The sequence below is a fragment of the Vicia villosa genome, unplaced genomic scaffold (genome assembly GCF_029867415.1).
Source record: "Vicia villosa cultivar HV-30 ecotype Madison, WI unplaced genomic scaffold, Vvil1.0 ctg.000262F_1_1_1, whole genome shotgun sequence".
NCBI lineage: Eukaryota > Viridiplantae > Streptophyta > Magnoliopsida > Fabales > Fabaceae > Vicia > Vicia villosa.
This window is the reverse complement of record NW_026705111.1, coordinates 261,244-288,492: the sequence shown is the minus strand read 5'-3', so window position 1 is coordinate 288,492 and position 27,249 is coordinate 261,244. Positions and strand designations below refer to the sequence as shown.

At 34.7% G+C, this 27,249-nt stretch overlaps 3 protein-coding genes across 3 annotated transcripts; 1 reads left to right on the top strand and 2 right to left on the bottom strand.

Moving 5' to 3' along the window:
• Positions 1-2,086: 2,086 nt before the first annotated feature.
• On the bottom strand, positions 2,087-7,867 carry LOC131626127 (uncharacterized). The gene is made up of 2 exons (XM_058896949.1): positions 7,722-7,867; positions 2,087-5,829 (listed from the first exon to the last, which is right to left on the bottom strand). Exon 2 carries the CDS (start codon positions 5,726-5,728, stop codon positions 2,498-2,500), a length of 3,231 nt encoding a protein of 1,076 aa, XP_058752932.1. The 5' UTR covers positions 5,729-5,829; positions 7,722-7,867; the 3' UTR covers positions 2,087-2,497.
• A 1,769-nt stretch (positions 7,868-9,636) lies between these two features.
• On the bottom strand, positions 9,637-12,258 carry LOC131626096 (uncharacterized). The gene is made up of 4 exons (XM_058896920.1): positions 11,958-12,258; positions 11,532-11,649; positions 11,203-11,434; positions 9,637-10,116 (listed from the first exon to the last, which is right to left on the bottom strand). The coding sequence occupies exons 1-4, from the start codon at positions 12,107-12,109 to the stop codon at positions 10,088-10,090; spliced, it is 531 nt and encodes a 176-aa protein (XP_058752903.1). The 5' UTR covers positions 12,110-12,258; the 3' UTR covers positions 9,637-10,087.
• A 9,051-nt stretch (positions 12,259-21,309) lies between these two features.
• On the top strand, positions 21,310-26,824 carry LOC131626095 (coiled-coil domain-containing protein SCD2-like). Its single transcript, XM_058896918.1, has 19 exons — positions 21,310-21,623; positions 21,899-21,946; positions 22,049-22,102; positions 22,523-22,974; positions 23,059-23,140; positions 23,408-23,449; positions 23,667-23,729; positions 23,940-23,989; positions 24,076-24,103; positions 24,210-24,272; positions 24,391-24,471; positions 24,558-24,618; positions 24,786-24,893; positions 25,075-25,190; positions 25,487-25,556; positions 25,937-25,978; positions 26,141-26,181; positions 26,256-26,382; positions 26,562-26,824. The coding sequence occupies exons 1-19, from the start codon at positions 21,321-21,323 to the stop codon at positions 26,681-26,683; spliced, it is 1,953 nt and encodes a 650-aa protein (XP_058752901.1). The 5' UTR covers positions 21,310-21,320; the 3' UTR covers positions 26,684-26,824.
• Positions 26,825-27,249: the final 425 nt, after the last annotated feature.

Genomic DNA, 27,249 nt, shown 5'->3' with positions numbered 1-27,249 from the left:
TGTCCTGAAGCATAAGCAGAAAAACAGAAGCAAAAAGCAGTCTATTGACAAAATAAAATTAACAATATCATAAAATTAACAATACATAAGAGATTTTAATATAAATCAAACACTGTATTTCAATATCCAGGCGAACGTTACAACATCTTGATAATATCATCGACCGATCTCGAAACATTTGCATACAACTCGATCAGAACTTTTGATTTTAAACGGAAAAAAGTATCCCTCATAGCCCTAAATCAGCGACCATCTTTAACTTATCGTTGCTGAACTCAATCTTTCATTCTTTGTCAACGAAAGGCAAGTGGTATTCGATCTTCACATTTTTGTTATTGTCGTCGTATGGTAAGAGCTTCTACATTGAACTTTACCTTGAATTAAATAAACTATACCTTGAATTCCAATTTCTTTTGCACCTTTTGATTTGATTAAACATAATAATGAAGTTTTGGAGTAAAAATCTAGATTGAGAATCGAAAGATTTTTGAAGGCGGATTTATGGAAAAAATAGATATGAGGTCTGATCATGTAGGTGGTTGTTTTTAACAATTGCACATTCGATTTTTCTGAAGATTTATCTCTAGAATAATCTTGCATGCAGAGATGACAGATTATAAAATTCTCACATCAAATATTCGAAAATACATCTCTGAATAACTCACTGAAGCACATCAAAAAATTCATTGCAAACTATTGAACAGAGATTTAGCTTCAAAATAAATTTTCTTTGACTATAGGGTGATGGTATCTTTGTGCATGCTAGATAATACAAACGGTGCATTCTAAAATATATTTCCAAAAACTTATAGGCATTTTTTATTTTCCATAAAGTTCTTTTCCACCTCATAGGGTGGACTAAAAAATTCCCAATATTTTATGAAAAACAATTATGCATAGCTGTGTCGTACTGTGGTTAGGGGTGTATATGGGTTGGTTGGACCGGGTTTGGCCTAACCTGTTATCCAACTCGTTCAAACTTCAACGGGTTGCGTTTGCAGTCCAACCCGCAATTTCATTATCAAAACCAACCTGAACCGACCTATTTATTTATGAGTTGGATTGGGTTCGTGGATTGTGTTTCAAATTTTAAAAAAAAATTAAAAATATGATAACACAATTCAATACATTTATACTCATTTTTAACATACAAAATGCAAAATGGATGAAGCGCGTCATATAATATATAATAATATTCATCAACCTGACATAACACTAGATAATAGTATAAAATTTCTCAAGACACGTTACTTTTATAAAATAAGTAAGTTGGAAATGATAAAAAAAAATAAGAAACACCATTTATTACAATTACATAAATTCATTGATTTAGTATTATTATTGGTGGAGAATAAAGTTTTTTTTAGAAAAATGATCGTTATTACTGAAATAATAATTTTATATTTTTATTTAAAATAATAATAAAAAATAAAAAATTACTAATGTAACATCAATGGATTGGATCAACGGGACCGTGAGTTGCAAAATTCAAACCCGATATCCGAACCAAAACTATATGAATTATTGTAAATTGAGTTGGATATATCCGTAAATTAACGGGTTCAAATAATTTATAGATTGACTCGAATTAGGTTATCGGATTCATGGGTCAACCATGAACAACCCTATGTGTGGTTAGAAGGGATCTTACAGTATAATGAATAAAAATGTAAAAAGAAGCAATTGTCATTTCAATAAACTAACTATAAACTTCTTCTTTTTTTTTTGACAGCTTAAGTTTGGTTTTGGTCCTAACTTTAAACTATAAACTTAAATACTTATTAGTTATACGCTAATAGTGTAACGTTGCTTAGATATTTTAAAAATCAATATAAAAATATGAAAACATTTGTAAAAAAGTCTTACACCACCGATACATTACCTTCTAATCTCTTACATAATAATCAATTATTTATAATCCAAAGTGAGTTGTTATAGGAGCAGAATCCATTAGAGTTAAAGCAAATTTGATAACAGCCAAACCATTTTTATCATTAAAATCAAGTCGAATTGGATAAGTATTTCAGATTTAGCTGTAAATGTATAGGCTTTGAAAATGTAACAAATACAAAATGGGAAATAGTAATACAAGATCAAGAGGAAAAAAACCTTTCAAAAAATGGTACAAGGGTGAAAATAGTTTCTCCCCTAGATAATAGACAGTGTAGCCTATTCATGTAAGGATGGAAACGAATTCCCATGAAAGACCCCCTTTCTGTGTCATCATGTCCTCTACTTTTTTCTCTCTTGAGAGTGAAGGATACATTCATATGCCAACACAAGTCTTTGGTGGTGCCAAATCAAGCATCCACTGATATTAAACAGAATCTAGAAGACAAAAACAGCAGCTGTAACCAAAACAACAGATCAAAATATGGAATGATGAAATCTTTTCTGCCATTTCCATACATTCCTTATACTTCATACAACAGCTGGGTCTAATTGTATAGTAAAACACATGTTAACAACAAACAAAATGAGAGACGCAATAAAATGGCTATACTGCAAAACCAGGAATTGAAGACGGATCGGCCACCCAACACCCTCTGAGATGAAGATCGTCTTCTCCAGTATGCTGAAAAGCAGGAACCTGATGTGAAAATCTACCAACATCTTCTCTTAATATTTCAATTATACCAGTCTTAGATCGCCGCGTAATGGGAGCCTTGAAAATTGGCTGAGAACCGCTAAAACGCAACAGAATAACAACTTCTATACTCTTGTCACTATCTGCTAATACTTCTACTATATGAAATTCACTTCTGCCTCTGTCCTGGTCTGAAGAAGTAAGTTCATAGTTATGGTCCTTGTATAGAGCCCAAATCTCACCTTTTTTAGGGTAAATTTCATATATACTGTTTTCCAAGGGTTCAACTTTTAGTTGATGAGAGAATGCCGAGGGAGAGAGAATTTGGGGTTTGGTTTTTTTTATTTTGAAGGAACCACAGGATATTGCTCGCTGGAAACCTTCTGGGGGCGAGCAGGGTTCAAGTTCGGATACATGCAACCTAAAATTAGAGGTGGATTCAATCTTCTTGATTTGAACATAAACAACAGGCATATTATCTCTATCACCGTATATTGCCCATATCTGACCAAACCGAAACATCTCCCTAGATTTTTCCTTATTAAAGTCATAACTTGCTCCCACAACTCCGGATTCTTTATTCAAGCACGCGTGATCGCTTCCCACCGACTGAGAAAACACAGTTTCCTTAATATTATTGTTAGTGTTGGAATGATTATCAGCCAACTTGCTAGTGGCACATTCACCAGCGCCTCTTGCATCATTTTTCTTGCTTAAATCTCTAGGTGACCTTCGAACTGTCGATGTCTCCGTGTGATAATTTCTCTTGTTGGGTTTCTGTGGTGTCTTGAAATTCTTGTTTTTCTGGCTTGCAGCAGCTTCACTTCCCTCCGGTTGACTGTAGTCCCTGTGACTAGTGTTCTTATCGTGTTCTCTGACCATATGTTGACTAGTACTTGTATGACCATTGCCCATATTTTCTGCGTTTGACCACCACTTTCTATTGATAGGTGGAACTCTTTCAAGACCGCCACTTTCTCGCAATTTTGCTTTGGGAATACTCTCGTTACACTTTGCCTGATCAACTTTACGCTTGGAGGATTCCTTGCAAGAACTGACTCCATTGTTTAACATTCCATCCTCCATCACATCACCCGGATCGCCAACTTGAACCTGAAAAACACTCTTAGGCAGGCCAGCAGGGTCAAGTTCAAATGATCCTTTTGGAACATCTTTCCTTTCATCACCAGACATCATAAATGAAGGAACTCGGTGTGAAAACCTATACAACTCATTAGGTGGAACATAAAATAATCCAACTCCATTCTGCACAGTTTGCTGAAAGAGACAAAGAAACCCTTTCACTTTGCTCAGATAAGTAACTTTAACACCATCTTTCTCATCAAAATCAGCAAGGACTTCCACAAATTCAAATTGATATTCTGCATTCTTTTCAGGCTTAGAACCCCATCCTATATCCCAATGTCTGAAAATTGCCCAAGTTTCTCCCTTCATGGGATATACCAAATAAGAACCTCTAGCCCTCCCTTTTATGCAATGCACCATGTGAGAGAATATATCAATATCTCCAGTTGTCTGAGTACTTCCACGTCTGTACTTACCGCACGCAATAGGCAAATCTGCTTCATGCCATTCAATCTCATCTTTGAGATCTGGATTTGGTTCCAGCCAAGTATATTCCAGTTTGAAAGGGGAGTGAACCTTCTTGATGCGAGCATAGAATCTTGGCATAGAATCAGTATCATCATAAATAGCCCAGTATTGATCAGCAGCAAAACAATCCTTTGCTCTAACCTTATCAAAATCACTGAATTCTGGATCAGGACATAATATAATATCGGGATTGGATGTCTCCTTTCTTTTCGAGTTCGATTGCTCAACTTTCATTTTATTCCTTAAAACTGTTTTTTCAGGTTGGCCATTTGTTTTGTTTCTCGTCTCTCCATTCTGACCAGCCACATCAGCAGTGAAACTAGTTGAACTTGTCTTATTGAACAACCCACCATTTGAAGGCCCATCTCTTCTCTCCACTTTAGTGGTCTTAGAAGATTCATCTTGTCGTGGCCTTTTGGAAGCATTCTCAAACTCACCATCTCTAGCAGTTTCTGTGTATGAAGCGTGCTGCTTTTTCCTGGAAGATTTCTTAGAATGGACTCCTGTGTCAAGTCCAGAAGGATCAACACCATTTTCTTGAACATTGCTATATTTCATGCCATTTCCATCAACTGAATCTGCTGATGCTGACTCCCTTGCTCTCTTACTTCCAACATTTGTTTGGGTCCGTGGGGGCTTGGCCTTAGATGTAGCACGGTTGGAAGTTCCAGCAGCAGCCTTTGTCACACCAGCAGTACCATGGCCATCTTTACTCTTTCGAACCTTAGAAGAGGCCCCTTCTCCAGCCCCATGTTTTGTCGTAGATTCAGGACGAAGGGGCACAAACATGTCCTCCGGTCCTTTACCATAAGGTTTTCCACCATTACTTTGTGATGCTTCTTTTGGTGGCACGTGGTTTGGAATATCTTTATTTCTGTAAAATGATGATGTATGTCCTGACGGTGCAACCGGCGACCCTATATCGCGAGCTTTGAAGAGTTTAAGACATTGTCGACAATGCAAGGTAGCATTTATAATGTTTTTGTAGTACTCGTACTTAGTATTACAATGTTGGCATGATGTCCAAAATGTCTCCTGCTTATTCGAATTTGAATTTTGAGAATGGAACTGTGCATGAAAACTATTATGGTGATGGGATGGAGCCTGAGGTGCTTTAATTCCAGCAAGGCGGCTAATCTTCATGTGATATAAAGAACGCTTTGCTGGGTCACTCAATACTCTGTTAGCTTCCACAATCAACTTGAAAGCAGCCTCTGCCCCAGCGAATTTATTTTTATCAGGATGAAGTTGCAGTGCGAGTTTTCTATACTGTTTCTTTATCGCTGCTTCTTCAGAAAATTTATCAGTTAGAAGAATTCCATACCAGTCCATATCAGACGTAGAGATTTTGTTCTGTGCAGCACATTGAACCTCACAAATAGTAATGATCTGAGTGATGTTCTGGGTATCAGGAAACAGTCGCCGAGCTTTCATAGCAAACTTCAGTGCCCCTGCAAAGTCACTAGTCTGCAATCTATTCTCAGCAATTTCTTTTGCCCTCAGAGCCTCATCCTTGTTGCACTCCATGTGTAAGATGAAAGCAAAACTCGATTAATGTAGTTTCCCTCAATCATACAACACACAGACAGGGAAACTTCTGCCTTTCAGACACAGTGCAACATTTCCACCTGATTGACAAAGCCAAAAAAAAATCAATGAACCATTAAACAAGAATGTCGTGAATTACTTGCAAAAACAAAACAAAGTGAGTGCTGGCAACATCAGTTTTAGCTGAAACTTAGGCTTCGAAAGTAAGTATCTAATAAGACTTATTACATGCTTGCATCGACACATGCTTCAACCCAAAGTCTCATTCAAATACCAACAGATGTTCTTTTATGTGAAAATCATGTTTTTCTCTAAAATAAAGTTTGGTGGTAGAATCCCATTGAAGTCACAGATTATCCCATACTTTTGCTTACAGCTTGAATTTTCAATTAAATTTTTTTATCATCAATAAAGGTATCTAAACATAAATTGCATCAATTCAAAACTCACTAAAACCAATTTAACAAAACCATGATCATCAATAAATAAACCTGCTAAGGTATCTAAACAAATATAAGTATGAAATTAAATCAATAATGATTAATCTCACTAGCTTATATCTTTTCTTGAGATGCAATTTCAAATAGCATTTGAGAATATAGCTTATAAGCCTAAAAAAAATTCATTTTTAACCTTGTTCATTATAAAATAACAGAAAAAAGCAACTGCATGCGTTATCACTTGCTGATTATTCTCCGATTGTATGAGCATGCATATTTAACTGCCTACGTGTTTCTAGAAAAAAAAAGCAACTGCATGCATTTTCACTTGCCTATTATTCTCCGATTGTATGAGCATGCATACTTAACCACCCACGTGTTTCTAGAAAAAAGCAACTGCATGTGTTATCACTTGCCCATTATTCTACGATTGTATGAGCATGCATATTTGCTTTCAATTATTAATGAAATTTTGTATGGATGCGTCTTGATTTCTATTGACTATTTAATTTTAATAAAAATATACAATAATGAACTTAAACAAGTTTAGTTAGACAAAAAATTCTCAATCGAATTCATATAATTTACAAAATATTGAACAAAAAAAATTATAAAGACGTAAAAATTAACAAAACCTGTACTTTCATGTCATTTATATTTATCACCCATTTCAACAACTGAAGTTACCAATCACTTTTAGGGTGTGTTTAGATTGACGGTGAACAGAATTGATTTTGGCAGAATTGAGTTTAGTAGAATTGATTTTAAGAGAATTGAGTTTAGTAGAATTGATTTATGTTTGGATACATTTATGTAAAAGTGAGTTGAACAATAAATTTCAGCGTAAAAATCACTCAGAATCAATTTTGAAGGTAGAAGCTACAAATTCTAGCTTCAAGTAGAATCAATTATGAAAGCATAATCAATTCTACTTTTGATGAAACAAACACTTCAAAATCACGCATAATCATTTCTACACCTCCAAAATTGATTTTGGGTTTCCCAAAAGTCAATCCAAACATGCTATTAGTTTCAACCAACCAACTGTTCAACTATCAATTAGCTTATCATTTACATAAGTTTTACCAAACAGAACCTTAGTCTAAAGTGCTTATAAGAAAGACAACAACTTTACCAAAAATGCAATAAAAACATGAGACAAATTGAAAAGAGAACAAAACCCAAAAAAAAAAAACATTTTCTCCACATACTCCAAATTAAAATCCAAATTTTTCACAAAGCTGCAAAAGTAGATCTAAACATGCAATTAACAAGAAACCTAAAAATGTCGATGATTTCATTTCAGCTCAAGAAGTAACGAGAAAAATTAAAAAAACCTACTGCCACATGATTAATTGAAATTATGACCGTAAAGTTAGGTCAAAACATGACAGCATAATCTAAACCCTAATTTTCAGTGGATTTCACAATAAAAATTGAAACGAAAACAAGATCAATCAAGAACCCTAAAAATTCGATCTGAGAAATGAACAAGTACAGAAAGTGATGAATTCGGAAATGATGGAACTTACCTGCAACGCGGCTGCGAAGATTTTGGTACTTGCGTGATTTTGGTGTTTGTTTATTTAATATTTATTTGAGTGATTTTGAACTGGTTTGTTTATTTATTTATATTTATTTATATTTTTAATTAATTATTGTGTTAGAGATAATGAATGAACCTCTTAAGCGGGAAGTGTAAAAATAAGGGTTAGGTTCAAAGGAAGAAACTCATTATATTCTCTCAATGATCTCTCTTTTTTTTTCACAGTATAAAACTTTTAGATGATTTGTAGAAAAAATAAGTTTAACTTGTTTTTAACTTACAAGTTAAACTAAAAAAATCAATTTTAGTTCTTTAACTATTTCAAGAAAAAAGTTTAAGGATGGAATAATGTTTCGTTTAAATATTTAATTGATGTGATATTTTTATTTTCGAAATATACATATCTTAGTTGCTATTTTATCTATTAAAACTCAATTGTACGAAATTTTTAAATTGTTACTAACACTTTTGAAATAAGAAATGATTTTTAAGCAACATTCATTTTTTTTCCATTTTGGGAGTAGGCCACCTCAAAATACATTTGAATGTATTATGTGTATCGAATGATTTTAAAAAATACAATATTTTGTTTAAGTTTATTTGAAATTCGGATGTCATATATCATAGACATCGTCGGAGTGGACGACATTTAACAAAAGATCCTGAAACTTGGTCAGATCACTTTGTGGAAACAATCGAAGAGTTCACCAAATTGAGCGACATTGAAAAATAATCAAATAAGAAAAAGGTTAAAGAAGGAACCACCAATAAATATAGATTTAGATAATGACACATGTGTTGATACATTTTAGTTATTATCCACCAATGTAACTATTTTTTTATGTAATGTTGTTAATGATGTAATCTCGATACAATTTGAGATATATGTAATGTCTATTCTACTTTAATTTTATAGAATTTGGGAATACTTTTTAGTCACTTTTTATGTTTCAAAATTTTGGCTTGTATATTATGTCCTATATGAACGATGCTCTGGGTGAGTCCGAATATGTACACCCTCCGTTTTAATTGCAAAAAAAAATAGGAGATTTTATGGATGTGCACCTCTGAAAAAAAATCTTATTTTGTACAAAATATAGCGTTGTCGGATATGCATATTTGAAATATGCCCTGATGAAAGTATATTGTTTCTAACCTTCAAATTGATCTAAAACTTGTACAAATAAGGGGTCTCTCTTTACAAAAACACAACAAACTAGAATGAATACATATCCCCATCTTGCTTTTGTGTATTTCAATGATGCAAAACCCCTACTTCAATTTAGGGTCTCCGAGGACATACCTCTCATTGATTTAAAATTCAAACTGAATACTCTCCTGCAATATCCAAAAAACCGCAATATCCAAAAAACCGAAATGTTGTCTAACTCGGGCATCGTTCACCCTCGATTAATGATGAAGGGAAAATACGGTTCACCAAGTTTGAATTGAAGACGGATGGAGATTTAAATATTATATGGAGTACATTTTATTGTTACTCAATAAAAGGTCTGATTGAAGTGGATGCGACAATTGCTAGATCGACCGAAGATACTCTAAGGATGTTGAAATGAAAAGTAATGTTAAATTTATGTTAACAATTATCTATGTAATGTTAAGTATTTTGATGTTAATTTATATTGTTTTTCAACATTATCCCATTGTTTTTTGTTGTTTCTGATTTGACCTAACAAAACATATTTTAGGGATGCAACTCCAAAAAACTCACTAACAAAACATATTTTAGGGATGCATCTCAAAAAAAACTCACTGGCTTTTAATAAAATGCATCTTCAAACTCACCCATAAGTGAGATAAGTACTCCCCTAAGTTTTTTTCTTTAAAACTTAAAGGTTTGCTATTGAATAAATATTAGAATAAATATCAGATAAAGTTCGTCCTAATGAAATATTTCCATTTTCCAATATATTATAAATTTAAACCCATCCTTTTAGTATAAAGAAACCTGGTCGAGCCAATTTGTGATCTAGTAAGGAAAATAAAAGTTTTCAAATATAATGGTAGCATTCATTCCATATAAGTGGGTTAACATTACAATGACTGAAATCCCCACCCTCTTTCCACCGTGTGCCAAAGTATGTGAATGAAGCACAATGCTATCCTAATCTCCATCAAATCTGCATACATAAGAACCAAGACCTCGTTTATCAAAACACTTCCTCAAGAACTCTTCCTATACAACCAAGTCAATAAATAGTACTTGATAGTTTAAACATTATAAAGAAACATTCCCCCACTCCAGCAAATTTGGGGTAAAGAGCATAGTCACAGACATCAAGCGATTGTTCTGAACAATGTTAATGCTACCCTTGCAGCAGTAGTACAAATTTATCAAGCTTTTATTCGGACCACAAATGAACCTGCTCAATGATAAAAAGAAGATTGATCAGAGAAAGACGTGCAAACAATTGAACAAGAGGAATTTTCATGTATTGGTTGACAACTTCATATCAAAGAGAAAGATGCTTAGAACTATATTTGATGCAAAATGAAAGATTTCGCTTGATGCAATGATAAGTTGATAACAGTCTGTCATAAATAATGAGGGCAAAACACATTTAACGACAATGTAATGTCAATGACAACAACAACGTGCATTCCAGATACAGACTGCAATGTGAATAATATTACTAGTCCAAGAGGCATAGGCCCATACATGAATAATGAGATGGTTTATTATATACAAACATGGAAAGCATAGACCAACTAATAAATTTCTATACCCTCTTAGGAGGGAAAACGGGGGAAATTGTTTGAATTGTTAAATTAACAAACAAATGTTAGAATTAAATTTTTTCTAAAATAATTCTATTCCATAATGGAAAGAAACATAGATCACAAATAATTGGAGAGCTAACTAAGTGACATGATTATCATGGATTAGAATTTTAATAAGCTAAAACATTACCCTCCAAAAAAAAAATCAGGTTTATTTATAGTGGGAGGGTAAGAAAGGGAGCTGTTTCCGAGCACATAGACAGTCTTGTGAGCCTCTAAGGTCTCCACTTATAGGGCTAAGGCTGATTACATCTATTTCATACCATATCCCACAAGAGTGGATGCCTTTATGCACTAGGCTGTCATTTCATGGTGAAGAGCTGAGTGATACACATCTATTTGCAAAAGCATACAGTTTTGGGCATAATTAAAATACAGACATACAACTTCACCCAACATAAATTTGATCAAGAAAACTGTATCACAAATCTGACAACGGAACTTTAAAAAAGTAATGATGCTCTCACACTCTTGAACTTCTCACTGTAGGCCATTGACTGTGAACTAGTCAAGAACCTATTTAAAGTTTTCCAAACAAATCGAATAATTCACATGCAATTATGCATCCGGAAAACATGAAAAATGGAACGGAACTTTTATCTACCTTTAAGTAACCTTTCTTATCTCCGCATGTGTCTAAAAGAGAGAGGGAGGAGGGAGATACTTACATGCTGGAAGGCTTGATATGTCTGCAGAAACTGCACATGGAATTCCCAAATTGGAAAGAGCTCCTCTAATGATCCCGCACGGGAAATACAGATGCATGCTCATAGCCTGTGCTGCCTTACTTTCAGCTGTAGGTGCAGAATAATCCTCAACTGAACTAACATTATCAGCGGATGGATCAACCGACATCCGTGCAAGCCACGGAAACTTATTATCTTGCAATACAAATGTACCCTGCAACATAACCAAATAAAACAACCATCAAAATCAAATTAAAAAATAAAAAAAAAACTATAAATTCAACCCGCTCAGTATTCATCTTTGAACTCACCCTATGGTTAGTTTTCAAGTTGTCAATCTGCTTCTTAAATACCTCAGACCAAAAATCCTTGCAAATAAACTTGATTGCTTCCAAATGATCACCAAACCGAGGCCGCTCCATCGTATATCTGAATCACACACATCACATTCCAATTCGAATCAATTACAATTACAATTTCATAATAACTAATTTCAGAGAATCAGAGATCCAAAATAACGTACAATTAGATACAAAAACACATCAACATATTTGAAGCACGCACATGAAATTTTATTCAATTCATTCCGATTTCATGATAATTCACTTCAGAGATCCATAATAACGTTTGATTATGATTACAAAAACTAAGTAAGATCAGTGCTACTAAGGTGTTTTCGTAACAGATCTTAATGACGAAAGCGATTAGAGAGATTTAGGTTTAGGGTTTAGAACAACCTTTCAGAGAGCTGTTGACCGACCTGATAACCGATGGCTTCGATCCTGCGAGCAGCGAGTTCAGGTTTGTTGGCGTAGAATCGATTGCAATAGCACGCAACCATTTCTGTCATCAAGCTATCGACGCAACTCTCTGAAACTTCCCTCACCATTTTCGTTCTTTATCTCTCTTTTTATCTCTCGCGCGTGCTCTGAAGCTATGGAGGAAATGGAAGAAACTGAATCAGCTTGTTTGCAGTATGATTGATTTTGAATCTGATTAGATTTCGTTGATCATCGTCGTGCTTCGCTTACCTCTCTCAGATCCACGCATGCTACTAAACTGCAATAACGGGCCGAGTTTATTTATGAACTGGGCTTAGCCCTGAAATATAAGAAGTCCCTATTACCACTATTTATTTTACTAATACACCTTCTTTACGTGTTTGTTTTTTTTTTTATTTGAGAAAAAGGGATATGAACTAACAGTGTAAAATTTTTTTACACTGTCAACCAATCACAACCATGTATCTAATTAAAATATAATTTTAATTTAAAAAAACTAATATGACATGGCAAGTGTAAGAATTTTGATTGGTTCTATGTGTAAATTTTATTTATACTGTCGGTGCACTACTTTTAAACTCTATTTATTTAGACAAAGTAAGGAATAGTGACATTAAATTTAATAATTGTAAGATACTTTTCTTATAACCGATAATTTTATTTTTATAAATTATGAGAGTATTTCATTTTAGATTGAAAATATCAGTCATAACTTGTAGAAAGAGTAAATAAAATTATACATCCCATCAAATTTAATAATACATCTCATATATTATGATGTTTTATTTCAAAGGCATAAATATTACAAAAAAATTCTAAGTGGGTAATTACTACTAAATAGGAGAGATATTAAATAGAATAGATATTAGGGTCGCAAACGATCATGTCCGTCTCGTTTAGGTCTATCTTACAAAAACTCACAAAATAATAGGACGGGACGGAGCAGACATAGTTGAGGGTGTGGGTCTAAAACTTTAATCTGTCTCGCAAAAAAGTGAGAGTGGGGCGGGCTAAGCCCGCATGCAATGCAGTTTTAAGCCTAAAATGTAAAAATTTATGTTAATGATCATGCCTGCAAAATTTCGCATAAAAAACGGGGTGGAACAGGGAGGTCACATTAGAAGGTGATGACCTAAAACCTTGGCCCGCCCAGCACTAAAGTGAAGGCAAAACAGTCATGTCAAACAGACCGGACCCGTTTTGCCACCTTTAAATAGAAACTATTAGATGTGAGAGATATTCAATAGAAACCATATCTCGATAAGTAGGTGATATAAATAATCTTGTGCTCCTTATATAATATCACTATTAACATAATGAACAAATGAGTTCCATGCACTTAAACTGGACAATCAGACCGCTATTTCGTGAATTAGACATTCCATAAGTAGAGTTGTCAAAATGGGTTATCTGGGCTTAAACGGGTCGGTCTTGGCGGGCCTTGGCCTTTTAAGGGTTGCAGTTATGGCTCAACCCATCGGGCCGGCCCATAAGCCCAATAATTTAGTGCGGGTCGGGCCGCAAAATATCTTTAAAAAACATGACCCTATTTTTTTGGGCCAGCCCATCAGACCTATGTTTTTCATCGGTTGAGTCGGGTCGGGCCAAGCGGACTTCGGACCGGTCCATTAAAAAATGATTTTGGTAAATTTTGGAGAAAAAAGATTGAGATAAAATATGATTGTATAAATGTGTTTTCAAGTGATAAAGAAAAGTTAAAGAGGATGAAGATATATTTTCAAGATGATATGATCAAGGAAATGATTGTGAAATGAAAAATTTGATAAGTGTTCTGGAATAGCCCAATTGTTCCAATTGGTCCAAACCGCTTATAGGTATAAACGGCCTAATAAGGAGTGGCCCAATCAACAGGCCAGCAGGAGGACACCTCCCCTTCGAACGGGCACGGCTAACCTCTAAAACTCCCACGATTAAGGATTATCCGAACACACTGGAACTTCGTCCCCGGCAACGGCTACTTTCGTATGCTCGGCTAGTCAAGACCTAGTCATCCATTTCCTATATTTTGGGCCCTGGAATTACGCCCAGGACCACAAATATAGTGTGACCCAGTCTACATCAAGGAGAACGCTATAAATAGCCCTTTATCGCTATATAAGTGATGTTTGGCATCGGAGTGCCTTGCAGGTACAACTCCTTTTTTCTCCCAACCATCACCGAAGATCAAGCTACCTATTGTCGGCCACCTGTTCAGCACCAACAGAACAATAAGTATTGGTGATAATATTAAGTTACTTTGTACTTTTACATGTACGTTTTTGTGGTATATATATATATATATATATATATATATATATATATATATATATATATATATATATATATATATATATATATATATTATGGATAAATATTTTAAACATCACTTATATACCTTTATGATGACTCTCTACTTAGGTTATGTTGCATTTATCCATTACATCCTTTTTTATAAAATTAAAATTATAATATTGAAATACGGGTCGGGCTGACCCATTGGGTCGCACGGGCCTTCAAAAAATGGGTCGGACTTATTTCATGTAGCCCATTAAGCAATTGGGTCGGACCGGCTAGTCCATTTAAACACATTAGCCCAGTGGGCCGTAGCGGACTGAGTCGGACCAGCCCATTTGACATCTCTAGTTGGGCCAAAAAAGCGTTGTTGTAATATGGACTCGAGAGTTACTACCCGAGTCCGACCCTAGATGAACTTCGGGCTACCTCACCCTAAACGAGTTTTTTATTTTAATAATTAAAATAAACTCTCATAATATTTATTATAAATAAAATATAAAAATTTTATTATTTTAAACATAATACATTTTTAAATAGTATATTATCTTTTAAAAATACTAAAATTTATTTTTAAATACAGTATATGTCTAAATTGTATAAAATGATACTCGAATATTTAATATAAGAGAAAAATTAATAGAATATGGTAAAAGAGTATTGATTATATTAATGTATAATATTGAAAAAAGAAATATTGAATAAAATAGAGATAAAATTTAATGTGGTGAGAAAAATCAATGTGTTATTTTTTAGAAAGACAATATAAATATTTAATATAATTTTTTAAAAATTTATAGCTATGCGGGCCTAACGGGTACCCACGACCCTAGGGTAATAGGTTTTTCAGGGCTAGGCTAAAAAAGCCCTGAAAAATATGGGCTCTAATTTTAAGGCCCGAACCCTAGGATTTTCCGGGATGGTCCATAGGGCTATTCCCATTTTGACACCTCTACACACAGGGACAATAAATAGTTTCGCACATATATTAAACTATGAGTTTCAACTATCAGCCTTAAATTCATTCAATCATTATCGATAATAGTCCACTTAGTAATACACCATAATTATAGTTCAACTTAAAGAGTTCTTAGCCTGAAAATTTTAGTTGAGGAATTCGTCAGAGAATGGTAATGAATATGTTTTAAAATGCTAAGTTTAAAAAGATTCAGTCATACTTCCGACATATTAATCATGTCAACTAAGATGGTTCGACTAACTTATCAGATGATTTAGAATTTGGTGTATTTTTAGAGTTCAAAGGTTAAATGACTAAAACTCCCACTAAGCCTAATTTGGAAGAGTCTTAGGAACAGATCCATAAGATTGAGATCACCCTCTCCTCAAAACATGTTCAAAATCACAAAAAGGTTTACAGTGAGGTGACATTTCGACATAGATACAAAGATGGTGAGTTTCACTCTCATATCAGGGTTTGAGACTTAGTATATTCTTGAGCCCAAGGATTAGGTTATTTGAAGGTATTTCCACACCACTACAGGGTTCGACCATGCATCCCTCGATAAGAGCAGTTAAAGGTTGTAAAGACAATTTTCAAATGGTGAGACAACAGTTGGAGGCAGTTTTAAAGACCAAAAACACGTGGAAATGCATCAGAAGATGGAAGCCCACGTAGTAAGATATGTGTTGAATGCCTGAGGAGTAGCTGTTATCAAAAATTACTAGATATTAGTAGATAAATCAAGTTCATTGATGTAATCGGGGTCGTAGATTTCATTTATTCTCTATAGAACTAAAGTATCCAAGTCACAGAGAGAAATCATTTGTGAGAAGATGTGTGAATATCCGTCCTTTCTTTAAATCTTTTAAATTTTAAGCCTTTTATTTAATGTTATTTATTATAATTTTAGTTTACTTTCTTCTTCCAAAGCAATTATGCTTTGTTTCGATCACAGTTCCTATCCAAACTTTTAATATTCAAACATCGACGTTTCAAGCACACACACTTTTGACTATCCTATTTTGCATAAGTTGTCCTTGTGATTTTTTTTCGAGTTTAATCCATTAAGTGAACTAAAACTTGTGATTTGATCTACTAAAAATACTAGTAAACAAATTGGCACGCCCAGTGAGACTCTTTTGTGCAAGAAATTTTAACTTATTCAGAAAAGTGTTGTGTTTTTTATTATTTATTTATGTTCTTTATGCATGAAATGTCTTCAGTTGTTGGGTGTTTATGCATCTGAGGAGTGGTAAAATTCTCTTTGAAATGACTCATCCAACGTTAAAAATCCTCGTCCTCCCCAAAACAATGCTTCAAACATAAAAGAATAACCAATTGAATTGACGGGTTGTAATGCAGGAACTTCAACTTCCGTTGGAGTAACCCCTCCTATCATAAGCCAAATGTTAGTTTCAGAGATATTACAATAAGTGGGAGTTTCCCTACCACATTCAGCAAGTATCCAAATTACCCCTAGGGTCACACAAGCAATTATAAGAGCCTTAGGCCTTATTTTCTCTAAAGTTTTACGCTACCCCTAGTAGTAGGGAATATCCTTATGGCATGCTAATTGAAATGATGGCAGAACTACAAACTAATGCATCAAAATATACACATAATGTAATGTCTATTGCGTCACCACTTAATCTATACTTAGCGATAGGATCTGCTATAAGCAATCCTAGTTAAATGGTACAACAACAAGGAAGGTTGGGATATATCGCTTAAGTTATGCCACCACTAACTACTAGTTTCCTTTTGTTTGTGAGGCAAAAAATGGATTAAAGTAACCATTATATGGTGAATATGCTTACATAACAAAATGGTAATCTATTTAATCCATTGATTTAAAATACAAACCATAGTTACCAACAAATGGATAATCAAATGGGTCTAATTATTGACTTATTTGGTGCTTCTCGAGCTGTTATTCGACCAATCTTCCAAATCCAAAATGTTAAGCCAGTTCATAATTTAGGAGTGCCAAAAAATGAAGGGATTCCTAATGATCAAGGGCAATAACAAGCCATGCCCCAACAGGTCGAACGACCTATACCCAGGGCAGTCGGAGATGACTTATGTCAAAATGACCCAGAGGTAGTATTAGTTAATATAAATCAGGATGCAAACCAAGTGGTTAAAAATGTCCAACAAAACAACTTTGGGGGCAAAATAACCAATGTGGTCGAATAGATCTTAGCCCAAAATGGCCTTAGTGTAGCCTTCATAGGCCTAATTTTGTTTATGCCTTGTCTAAATATGTTCTACAAACTGAATTTCCCAGAGGTTGGAAGATTCCTAAGTTTACAAAGTTTGCAAGCCACACTAATGAATCCATCATCGAGCATGTTACTTGATATCATACGGAGGCAGAAGATCTAGCCTATAATGAAAACTTGAAAATGAAATATTTTCCTAACTCTTTAACTAAAAACGCCTTCACGTGGTTCACAAACTTACCTACAAATTCTATATTTAATTAGAATCAACTGAAAAAGGTGTTCTATTAGTAGTTTTACATGGGTGTATCGAAGATAAGCCTGAAGGAGTTAGCCAGTGTGAAACGATTTTTTTTTACTAAATCAATATATTAATACCTCAATAGGTTGATAATGAATTTGAGATGCTTCACTCAAGTACATGGACATGTGTTAGTCGAATTGTCTGTCAGAGTTTAGATTATTCCATTAAGAAAAAGTTAGATACCCAATACCTGTGGGATATGGCTCAGTCAGCATAAAGGTTAGGCAAGTCGAACAATTGAAGGCTGAAAAGGCTAGGTCAAATAAATATCACAAAAAAAGAAAAATTTTACTATGAAAAAATAGATGAAAATGATCAAAGAGTTCAGCATAGTTTATGAATATGTTGAAGAAAATGATATTAACATGGTAGAATTGCAGTCAGGGCCTCCATATGTTTGTAAGGTTTTGAGGCCCTATAATGAAACCTAGTAAAAATGAAAAATTCATTAAAAAAAGTTATACGTTTGATGTGACTAAATGTGATGAAATTTTTTATCTCTTGGTTACCGATGGTGAAATCATAGTGCCAAAAGGCCTAAAGACACCACCGTTGGAGCAACGCAAGAAAAAAGGTTTATGCAAATATCATAATTATCTTAGTCTTAAGACTTATCAATGTGTCCTTTTCAGGGGATCTGGTATAGAATACGCTAAAAGATGGAAGGTTGAAGTTCAGTAATAAGCCTAAACCATCCATGAAGATTGATGATGACCCTTTTTAGATTGGAGAGACTAATTTCATCGAACCCTTCGATGTTATAATGGTCGAAATTATTGAGGATCCTAATTCAAAGGCAGGGGAGGAGAGTAAGTTGGTCTATGTCGAGAAGGTCAAAGTTGTGTATCCAAAGGCTAAATGAAGATTGATGATGACCTTCTGCAGATTGGAGAGGCTAATTTCATCTAACCCGTCAATGTTATAATGGTCAAAATTATTGAGGATCCTAATTCAAAGGCAGGGGAGGAGAGTAAGTTGGTCTATGTCGAGAAGGTCAAAGTTGTGTATCCAAAGGATAAAGAAGAACTGATTGATTTCCTCAACAGATGCGAGATCAATGGATCCAAGGTAATGATGTGCCCCAAGTTCAGTGTTATGTTTAACAAAGAGGCCATGAAAGGCCTCGAATAGTTCAAGCCCCACCACATAGGAGAAACCATATAGAGTAAAGAAGGCCCTAATATGCCTTCGACAAAAGAGGTGTTTCGTATAAGAAACAATAGGAACCCTCGCACCAATGGAATGGTCGAAAGACTTATGTACCACCTGTTGTTGCTCCCATAGGTAAGTGGGTTTGACCAATAGGTCGATCAAATGTTGGCCAACCAAGGTTAAAGGTGATCGAGGTAGGTGTTGGTTCCTCACAAAGCAATAATTCCCATATATCTAATAGATACTCATATGGTTCGAAAAAACTATTTTGGTAAAAACCCAATGACTCGGACCCAATGAAAGAGGTATTAAAGGAAGAAGAAGGCTAGTCTTGAGGAGATATTAAAACTGGAAAATTCCAAACATGGCAATCGACCAAGTGGCAAAGAAACCTTAAAAAGATAAACTTACCCCCCTCTGCCACCAGCGGTCAAGTCAAATGGAAAGGAATCTTTGCCAAATGAAGATGATGAGATGTTAATAGACAACTTTGATTCCGGATTACAGGATGATTTTGACGTCTTTTGTAATGTTGTCTCTGTATTGCCCATTGAATATGATACGGTCACTAAGGTGACTCAATAGGAAGACGAACTTGCTGAAGAATTAGGAAACCATAAGCCTTTGTGTTACTATGTTATGAATAATGGTCCTGTAGATGAAGACAAGTTCGTGTTTGAAAGGCCTTATTTAGGAATGCAACAACATGCAAATCCCCTTTTTATACGGGTTAAGGTCGAGAATGTAGAGATCAATAAATACTCAATGGACTGAGGGGCGACAATTAACCTAATGCTACAATGCTTATTAAGGAAGATGGACAAATATGACACTGACTTCAAACCCGAATAACATGGTTCTATTCAACTAAGAAGGAAAGACGAGTAAGTCGTTAGGAGTCATGCAAATGGATGTTGTTGTATGAACCACTACTTGACGAACCCTAATTGTGGCCATTCTGATCTAAGCGAATTATAACTTATTACTTGGTCGAGAATGGATTCACGGGGCAGGAGCAGTCCCTTCGATGTTGCATAAGAGGATCTCAATTTGGAGACCTAATGGCATTGTGGAGAATATTGAGGCACAACAGAGTAATTTTCTAACTGAAGTCTATCATATAGATAAAAAAAACTTTGATAGAAAATTGGAAAATATTTAGCCATGTACACCTCCCGGAACATAATTTTCCCTGCATGAGGATGTGTATTATTCAATAAAGTTACACCCTACACATAGATTCATGTGGGAATATGAGACCACCTAAGGTAATAATGGATGATCAGAGTCAGATAATAAGAATGATTGAGTGAAGAGAACTTGCTCGAAGTTCGGCCAATATGGCTTAAAATAGAATAAAAGCGGCCTAATCCCAATAAAATATGGCCGTTGAAGTCACTGTAGTTGAAGCTAATGAAAAAGATAAAATTGGTGATAATCCAGTTTGGTATTTGAAAAAGATCGACTAGCTTCTATTAAAAAGATTCAAGCCCAAGATCTTTTAGAAGAAGTCGGTCTAAGATATGGAGCAATCAAAAGACCAACTTATAGCAGTTCAAAGATTGAGCCAACCCATCAGTGCAAAGATTGATCCAAACATATCCGAACCAAATACAGTTTTTTGCGATTTCGATTTAATTTAGTTCAATTTTACGATTTTCTATTGAGCCGGTTCGGTTTTGAACACCCACCCCTAATCACACTAAATAAAAATAAAAGTTAAACTCAATGTAGACAAGCTTAAAGGAAGAAAGTATGACATCTTTTAGAATTCATATATCACAAACTCAGTTTGAAAAAAAAAACCTTAAAAGACCTTTGTCTTTACATATTATTTAATTTCTATAAGTATATCAATATCAATATAAATATATAAACTTAAATTCTTTTATCAAATTTCTAGTTTATATCAATATAAAAGTACTGTAATTCCTAAATCATATAAAACTTGTTAATTTAATCCTTACTTTCAATATGTCGAGACTATATTAATGGATTCATATACTTTAACGAGTGGATGATCGTCAATGAACTTACCCAAAAGAAAAGAAAAAAACAATTTGTGCTAATTAATGGTTGTATTAATTACATAAAGTTCGGAGACTGTTACAAAATGGAAACATTCCACGTCACATCTCCCATCCAATTATGTTCTGTGAATGAACGAATCCTCCATCTTCCCAAACAGAAAGATCCACCACTCCAATCTCCGTTTCACCATTACCATTTCATTTCTTACACCGTCTCATTTCTCAGGTAACTGTTATTTTAATCATAACCTAACAAGGTCAATCAATATTATCACCATGCAAACGCGATCACATTTTTTAACGTTTTTTCTATTCATATTTATATTTATTTCTGTTACGTAGATGGATCGCCGGAGAATGTACGATAGACAGCAAAGTTCAACGGGGACGCCGACATCGCCGTCTTCGCCGGTGATAATGTCGCCGATACACCGTCATACACGTACAGGCTCCACCGGCGGTGTTGCCATGTCGAAGAGAGCACAAAACACCTCCACAAAAGCTGCCGCTCAGAGACTTGCACACGTTATGTCGCATCAACCGATAGGCGAAGAGGAAGAAGAAGACGACGACATTGCTCTTGATTACACTTCGATCAGTGGCACCGGAGGTATTGGACTTGCCGGTAGAAGACCTGCGGTTCGACCTCGTTCTCCCATGGTAATTAACCAGTAACTAACTATCATTGCTTCTTTTTGTTCTTTCTACGAAGCACAAGACACCTAAACACAACCAGGATACTAATAAAGAGATACGTTAATAATTTAAAAAAATGAATAAATTAAATGAAATCACAAATATCATTGCAAGTCTTACACAGATACAAACACGGACAGAGATAAGTCATTTTTTCTAGAAGTGTCGGTGCTATGTAGTTTTCTCTAAAATTCACATTGACGTTGTTATTTATTGAATGTTTGTTCTTTGAATATTAGACAAAGAGTACTCAAGATCAACCTCCACCACGAGCAAGATCGCCAATGGTAATTTTTGCTTCACAATGTTTGAATTGTTATTTGGATCACAATGTTTTGTAAGTTATATGAAAAGTTGAAATCTCATTTTTTAGTAATTGTTTGGATTAGACAGTTCGTTCTTCTCCGGAACAACCTCCATCTGCAAGATCGCGGTCGCCAATGGTATGACTTATTTTTTATCATACATTAAGATGAAAGACACAAGTTACCTTAATTGGTAGTTGATTTCTTATTTCTCTTTCATAACTTAGTAGTAGCATACATTAAGATGAACAAATCCTCTTTGTAGTACTCTTTTTCTTTTTTTCTTGGAAATATACATGATGGTAGTCTTAGAAGTAGAACTCAAATATAAAAAGATTGCAACAACATTTAGTATAGTAAGTTTGATAAATACTCTTTCAAACATAGAAATTACTTACTCTACTCATACTTTATTTATAAACAAAAATCTTTTAAATTTTTTCCCTAAAATATAAACAAATATCACAAAATCTAAACATATTAATGTCTTTATTTTAAAACTATTCCTAAGTTAATCACTTAATATTTGAAAATTTGAAACCTCTGTTTTGTTATCAGTCATTTCGCTCGTCTCAAGATCAACCTCCGTCTGCAAGATCACGTTCTCCAGCACCACCGCCAGTTCGCTCCGTTCAAGACCAATCCCAATCCCTACGAACCATATCAAGCGTCCGATCATCATTCTCCGGCGCCGACCAAACTCCGCCACGTATCGCCATACACAATGCCAACCAGGGGGACCAACAACCACCCTCCGCCCGTTCAACGGGGAATCGAGCTCTCGATATGTCTCCTTCCGCACGCAGTTTAGCTTTTTCCAGGTCATCACAATCAAGTAATGTGAGCAATGATCAACCGCCTTCTGCTCGAGCGAACGCAGGGAGGCCTAGTGGACTTTCTAAGGTGGTTCCATTGGTTCCGGCGAGTGTGCCTATCACGCTCAGGCCGGCGGCTTCGCTTGGTATTCATCCGTCGGAGTCTCTTCCGGATATTACTAAAAGAGATAGAAGGTATCATAAAGAAAATGCTGTTTTTGTTTGCTTTGTGATTTTTATGCTTATTTGTAATGCTATGCATATCTGATGAACATGTAGATTGTCACTTGATTTGGGCAGTATGAAAGTAAGAGAGAATGTCAATCAGCTGCCACGTCAAACTACTGAGCTTGAGGATGAGGTATGGTGAATGTAATTAATAAAATCTTAGAAGTTATTAGATTTAAATATGATTTTAGTTTTAGGAATTGTAGTGTTTCATAGTTTTAAGTCCGTGTACGATCTTTTTTATTTGGATTCGGTCTTTGCAACTTCAAAAACAATTGCTTTTAGTTCTTATCATCGGTTCATCGAGTCCTTATTGCCGGTTCATCTTCGACTGCCTTGTTCATATGTGACTGTTATCTCTTTTTAGGAATCTACTAATGAGATGTAAATTTCAATGCAGCTTGATATGCTACAAGAAGAAAGGGACAATTTACACGAAAAGGTGATAGATAAATTTGTTATCCTTATAGATACTATGGTTTTTGAGATTTTAGCTGTGGTCCTTATAATTGTAACATGACCATGTAGAAGAACGAGTCTCGATAAATTTGGGTTGAAACATTGTTGATTATAACGTTAATTTTTTCTTCATTCTTAGCTGTGATTATGTTTTGCATACACACTTTTTGAGCATGCCATATTGACATGTGTATCCTCAGCTTCGACTTGCAGAGGAGAGATGCGAGGAAGCTGAATCGAGAGTTAGGCAACTAGAGCAACAGGTAATACATTTTAGGGAGCAGCTAATATTGCTATATCATATAATGAATTTGACATTTTATACATCAGTAAATATATTGAATTAAATTAAATACTTTCTTAATAAAAACAGTGCATCAAACTTATGAGTTTGACAAAACAGTATCATGCATTTCATGATACATGAACATTAAGCACCAATTATCCCAACTTTCTCTGCATTTTGTTTACAGGTTGCTAATCTTGGAGAAGGGGTAACTTTGGAGGCTCGCCTATTAAGCAGGCACATTTAGCACCAGTTATCTCATAAGTTCAGTTTTCCTGAACATTTTTCTTTTTCCTAACATGTATTGTTCTTTTATTTTTCAGGAAGGAGGCAGCACTGCAACAAAGAGAGGTTTGTGCACTTTTCCTTTCACTAATGCTCTCCTATTCTTTATGCATTCACCGTTATATAACCAACCATTAGGAGGAAGAGTGGCTGACATCATTTTCCTTTTCAGGCTGCTCTGAGAAATGCTTCAAAACATGGAGGTTTTCATGGCAATACAACACTAGATGCTGAGGTATCCAGCATTTTACCTTGTACGTTCTATGGTTTTGTTTCAATTTCTTCTGCCAATTTCGATGCAAAGAAATATTATGCTCATAAATCAAATTTAAATGTATCATTTTTTTAATCAGACTGCTATGGAGGAAACAACATCTGCATTGGAGAAGCTTCGACTTATGACTCAACGAATGATACTCACGCCGGAAGAAATGGTTGGATTTAATGATGATAATAACAATACGATGTATTCATTTTAACATTCTTCATTAGTTATGCGATTTTCCTTTATGTCTCCCAGGAAGAGGTTGTTTTGAAGAGGTGTTGGCTAGCTCGGTATTGGAATTTATGCCTTCAACATGGTAAGGTCATTTCATTAGTTTTAAAAATTTACGTAAAACCACATAAATTTGTGATACTAATTTGAATTTTAACAAATAGAAAAAATAATTGTGTAATGGCAATGAACAATAAAAGTGGGAAATTTTCATGTTCCATTTAATGTTAATGGCAATGATATATATGGCAGGTATTCACGCGGAGATTGCTGAAACGAAATGCAAGTACTGGTCTACTTTCGCTGGTAATCCTGTTGATGTCGTATTGGCTGCAGGAGAGAAAGCTAAAGAAGAAACAGGTAATTTTTATATACTGCGATGGAAATTTTTCTGTATTATTGTTTTAGTTAATTGGTTTTTGATTTTATGGTTTTTGATTAATCGGTTTGTTGAATTTTGTATGAATTTATTTATCAATTTATGAATAAGTATAATTTCCAGTGATGTTTAACTTTCCTCAATTTATGCACCACGCCACAGACCTCGATTTAGAGGATACAGAAGATCAACGTGACCTGAATGAACTTTCTGGAGAGGGAAATATCGAGAACATGCTTTTTGTTGAGCAAGGTTTGCGGGAACTGGCTTCTCTAAAGGTGTTTGTTATATCTTTATTTTAAAATGTGCACACATTTCCTTTACTACGCTAATATTATTATGCGCTAGTTAAGTTAAATAGACGGCGGTTATACTAAGTTTCTGATTTAGCTGTATTTAAGTGTATATAAATTTTAGAGATAAACACTACTATAATCAGTTTTTCATTTTAGATTAAATGAGATCAATGAGCCTTGTGCAGTCTTTTGATTAATTCAATAGCAATTGATAGTTATCAAGGAGAACAAAGGGAAATTTCTTATGGCTGCATTTCTTCTTTGTAATTGTTTTGAAGGTAGAAGAAGCATTGGCAGTTGCATTGGCTCAACATAGGCGACCGAGTTTACTGAAAGCTGGTTTTTCAGGTGCAAAGTTCTATAATGCATATAAGTTAAATCTTTATCTGCAAATGTAGTTGTCATCTCATATATTGTGTACATGTGTGCCTAGATTTTTCAAATCGATATTGAGTAATACTTGTGTGGTCACAAGTCACAACTACAAATTTAAATTATTTAGGCACATACACAAATGGAAAAAGATTAAAAAAAAATCATTTTTTTAATTATTGAAATGATTAAATGATGTGTATTTTCTTTTTTTTTTTGGTTTGTGTGCTTAAGTGATTTGAATTTATAGTTGTGACCTGTGACCATGCAAGAACTATCCATAGATACATAGTGAGTTATGTTCTGTCGAATATATCTATATGCATGGGGTCTGACTCTTGATATTTTGGATATAGATGACTTAAAGCTACCGCTTGAAGGGCAGTGTGATGCGTTTCGTAAGTTTTCTATGTCACCCTTTGCATCTGCATACAAATGACCTTGTGTATGGTCCGAACATCTATCATGTCTGTAACTTGATTCACGAACAAGCATTAAAAGAAAGTCATATTAACATGTTATAAACTTATAAGTCCTTAAAAACAAATTTTTACTTTCAGAATTGAGCAAGGAGGAGGCTGAAGATGTATCTTTTAAGCAGGTACGTGCAAACAATGAAATTCTCTGCATTTCATTACAGTGCTCATCAGTAATGTCCTATTTTTAAATATTTAGGCCTGGCTTACTTATATTTGGAGAAGAGCAAAACGACACGAAATAGAACCTGAAATAGCAGATGAACGTTTGCAGTATTGGATCAGTCATAACTCTAAGACCCCTTCCTCACAAGATGCAGTTGATGGTACACAGTAAATTCCATTCTTCCTATCCCTTGTAATTTACATTGCAACTTGCAAGTCTCAAGAATTATTACAGAATAGGTTACAGTAACAGTAACAAAAAATTGGATTGCAGTAACTTGCGTAATAAGTAAAAACTAAATCAGTAGGATTTGCTATTCTAACATATCCCTTTTGGCAGTTGAACGCGGACTTGCAGAGATAAGGAAGTTGGGAATTGAAGCACAGTTGTGGGATGAATCTCGCAGAGAATTGGAACAGGATATTGACAATTCCAAAGTGCCAAGTCGATCTGACTTTTGATGATAGACAGCTAAAGTAGGTTTTTTATTTTCAATTTCCTGCTGTCCAAGGTTTCCCTCACATTGAGTTGGATGAATATGCAATACTTTCAGTGTATTATATATCTTGTAGAAACAATGTTCTCTATTGTTATGATAACGTAAAAAAGCATGTTAATAATAGACTCGAATCATATTTTATGGACTATGGCCGATAAGAAGATGGTTTAAACATGTTTTTCTGACTCTACAACAGTGTTTAAAAACCGGACCGGTCATCGAACCGGTAAGGGTACTGGGTCACTGGTTTATCGGTCGAACCACTGGGTCACTGGTCGAACCGCACGACCAAACCGGATTAAACCGTATTAAACCGGATTAAACCGGATAACTCGATTGAATAGACTTGTCATATATAGGTATAAAACCGGTCGAACCGGATGATTCAGTCTCTAAAAAAATATAACTACCTTTTAAAATTTTAAAAATATCATATCATAAATTCACAATTTCATAACTTAAATTCAAATTTTAAACAAAGGTATCACACATAATAAAATAGTAAAAAATTACAAAGTGTAATTGCAA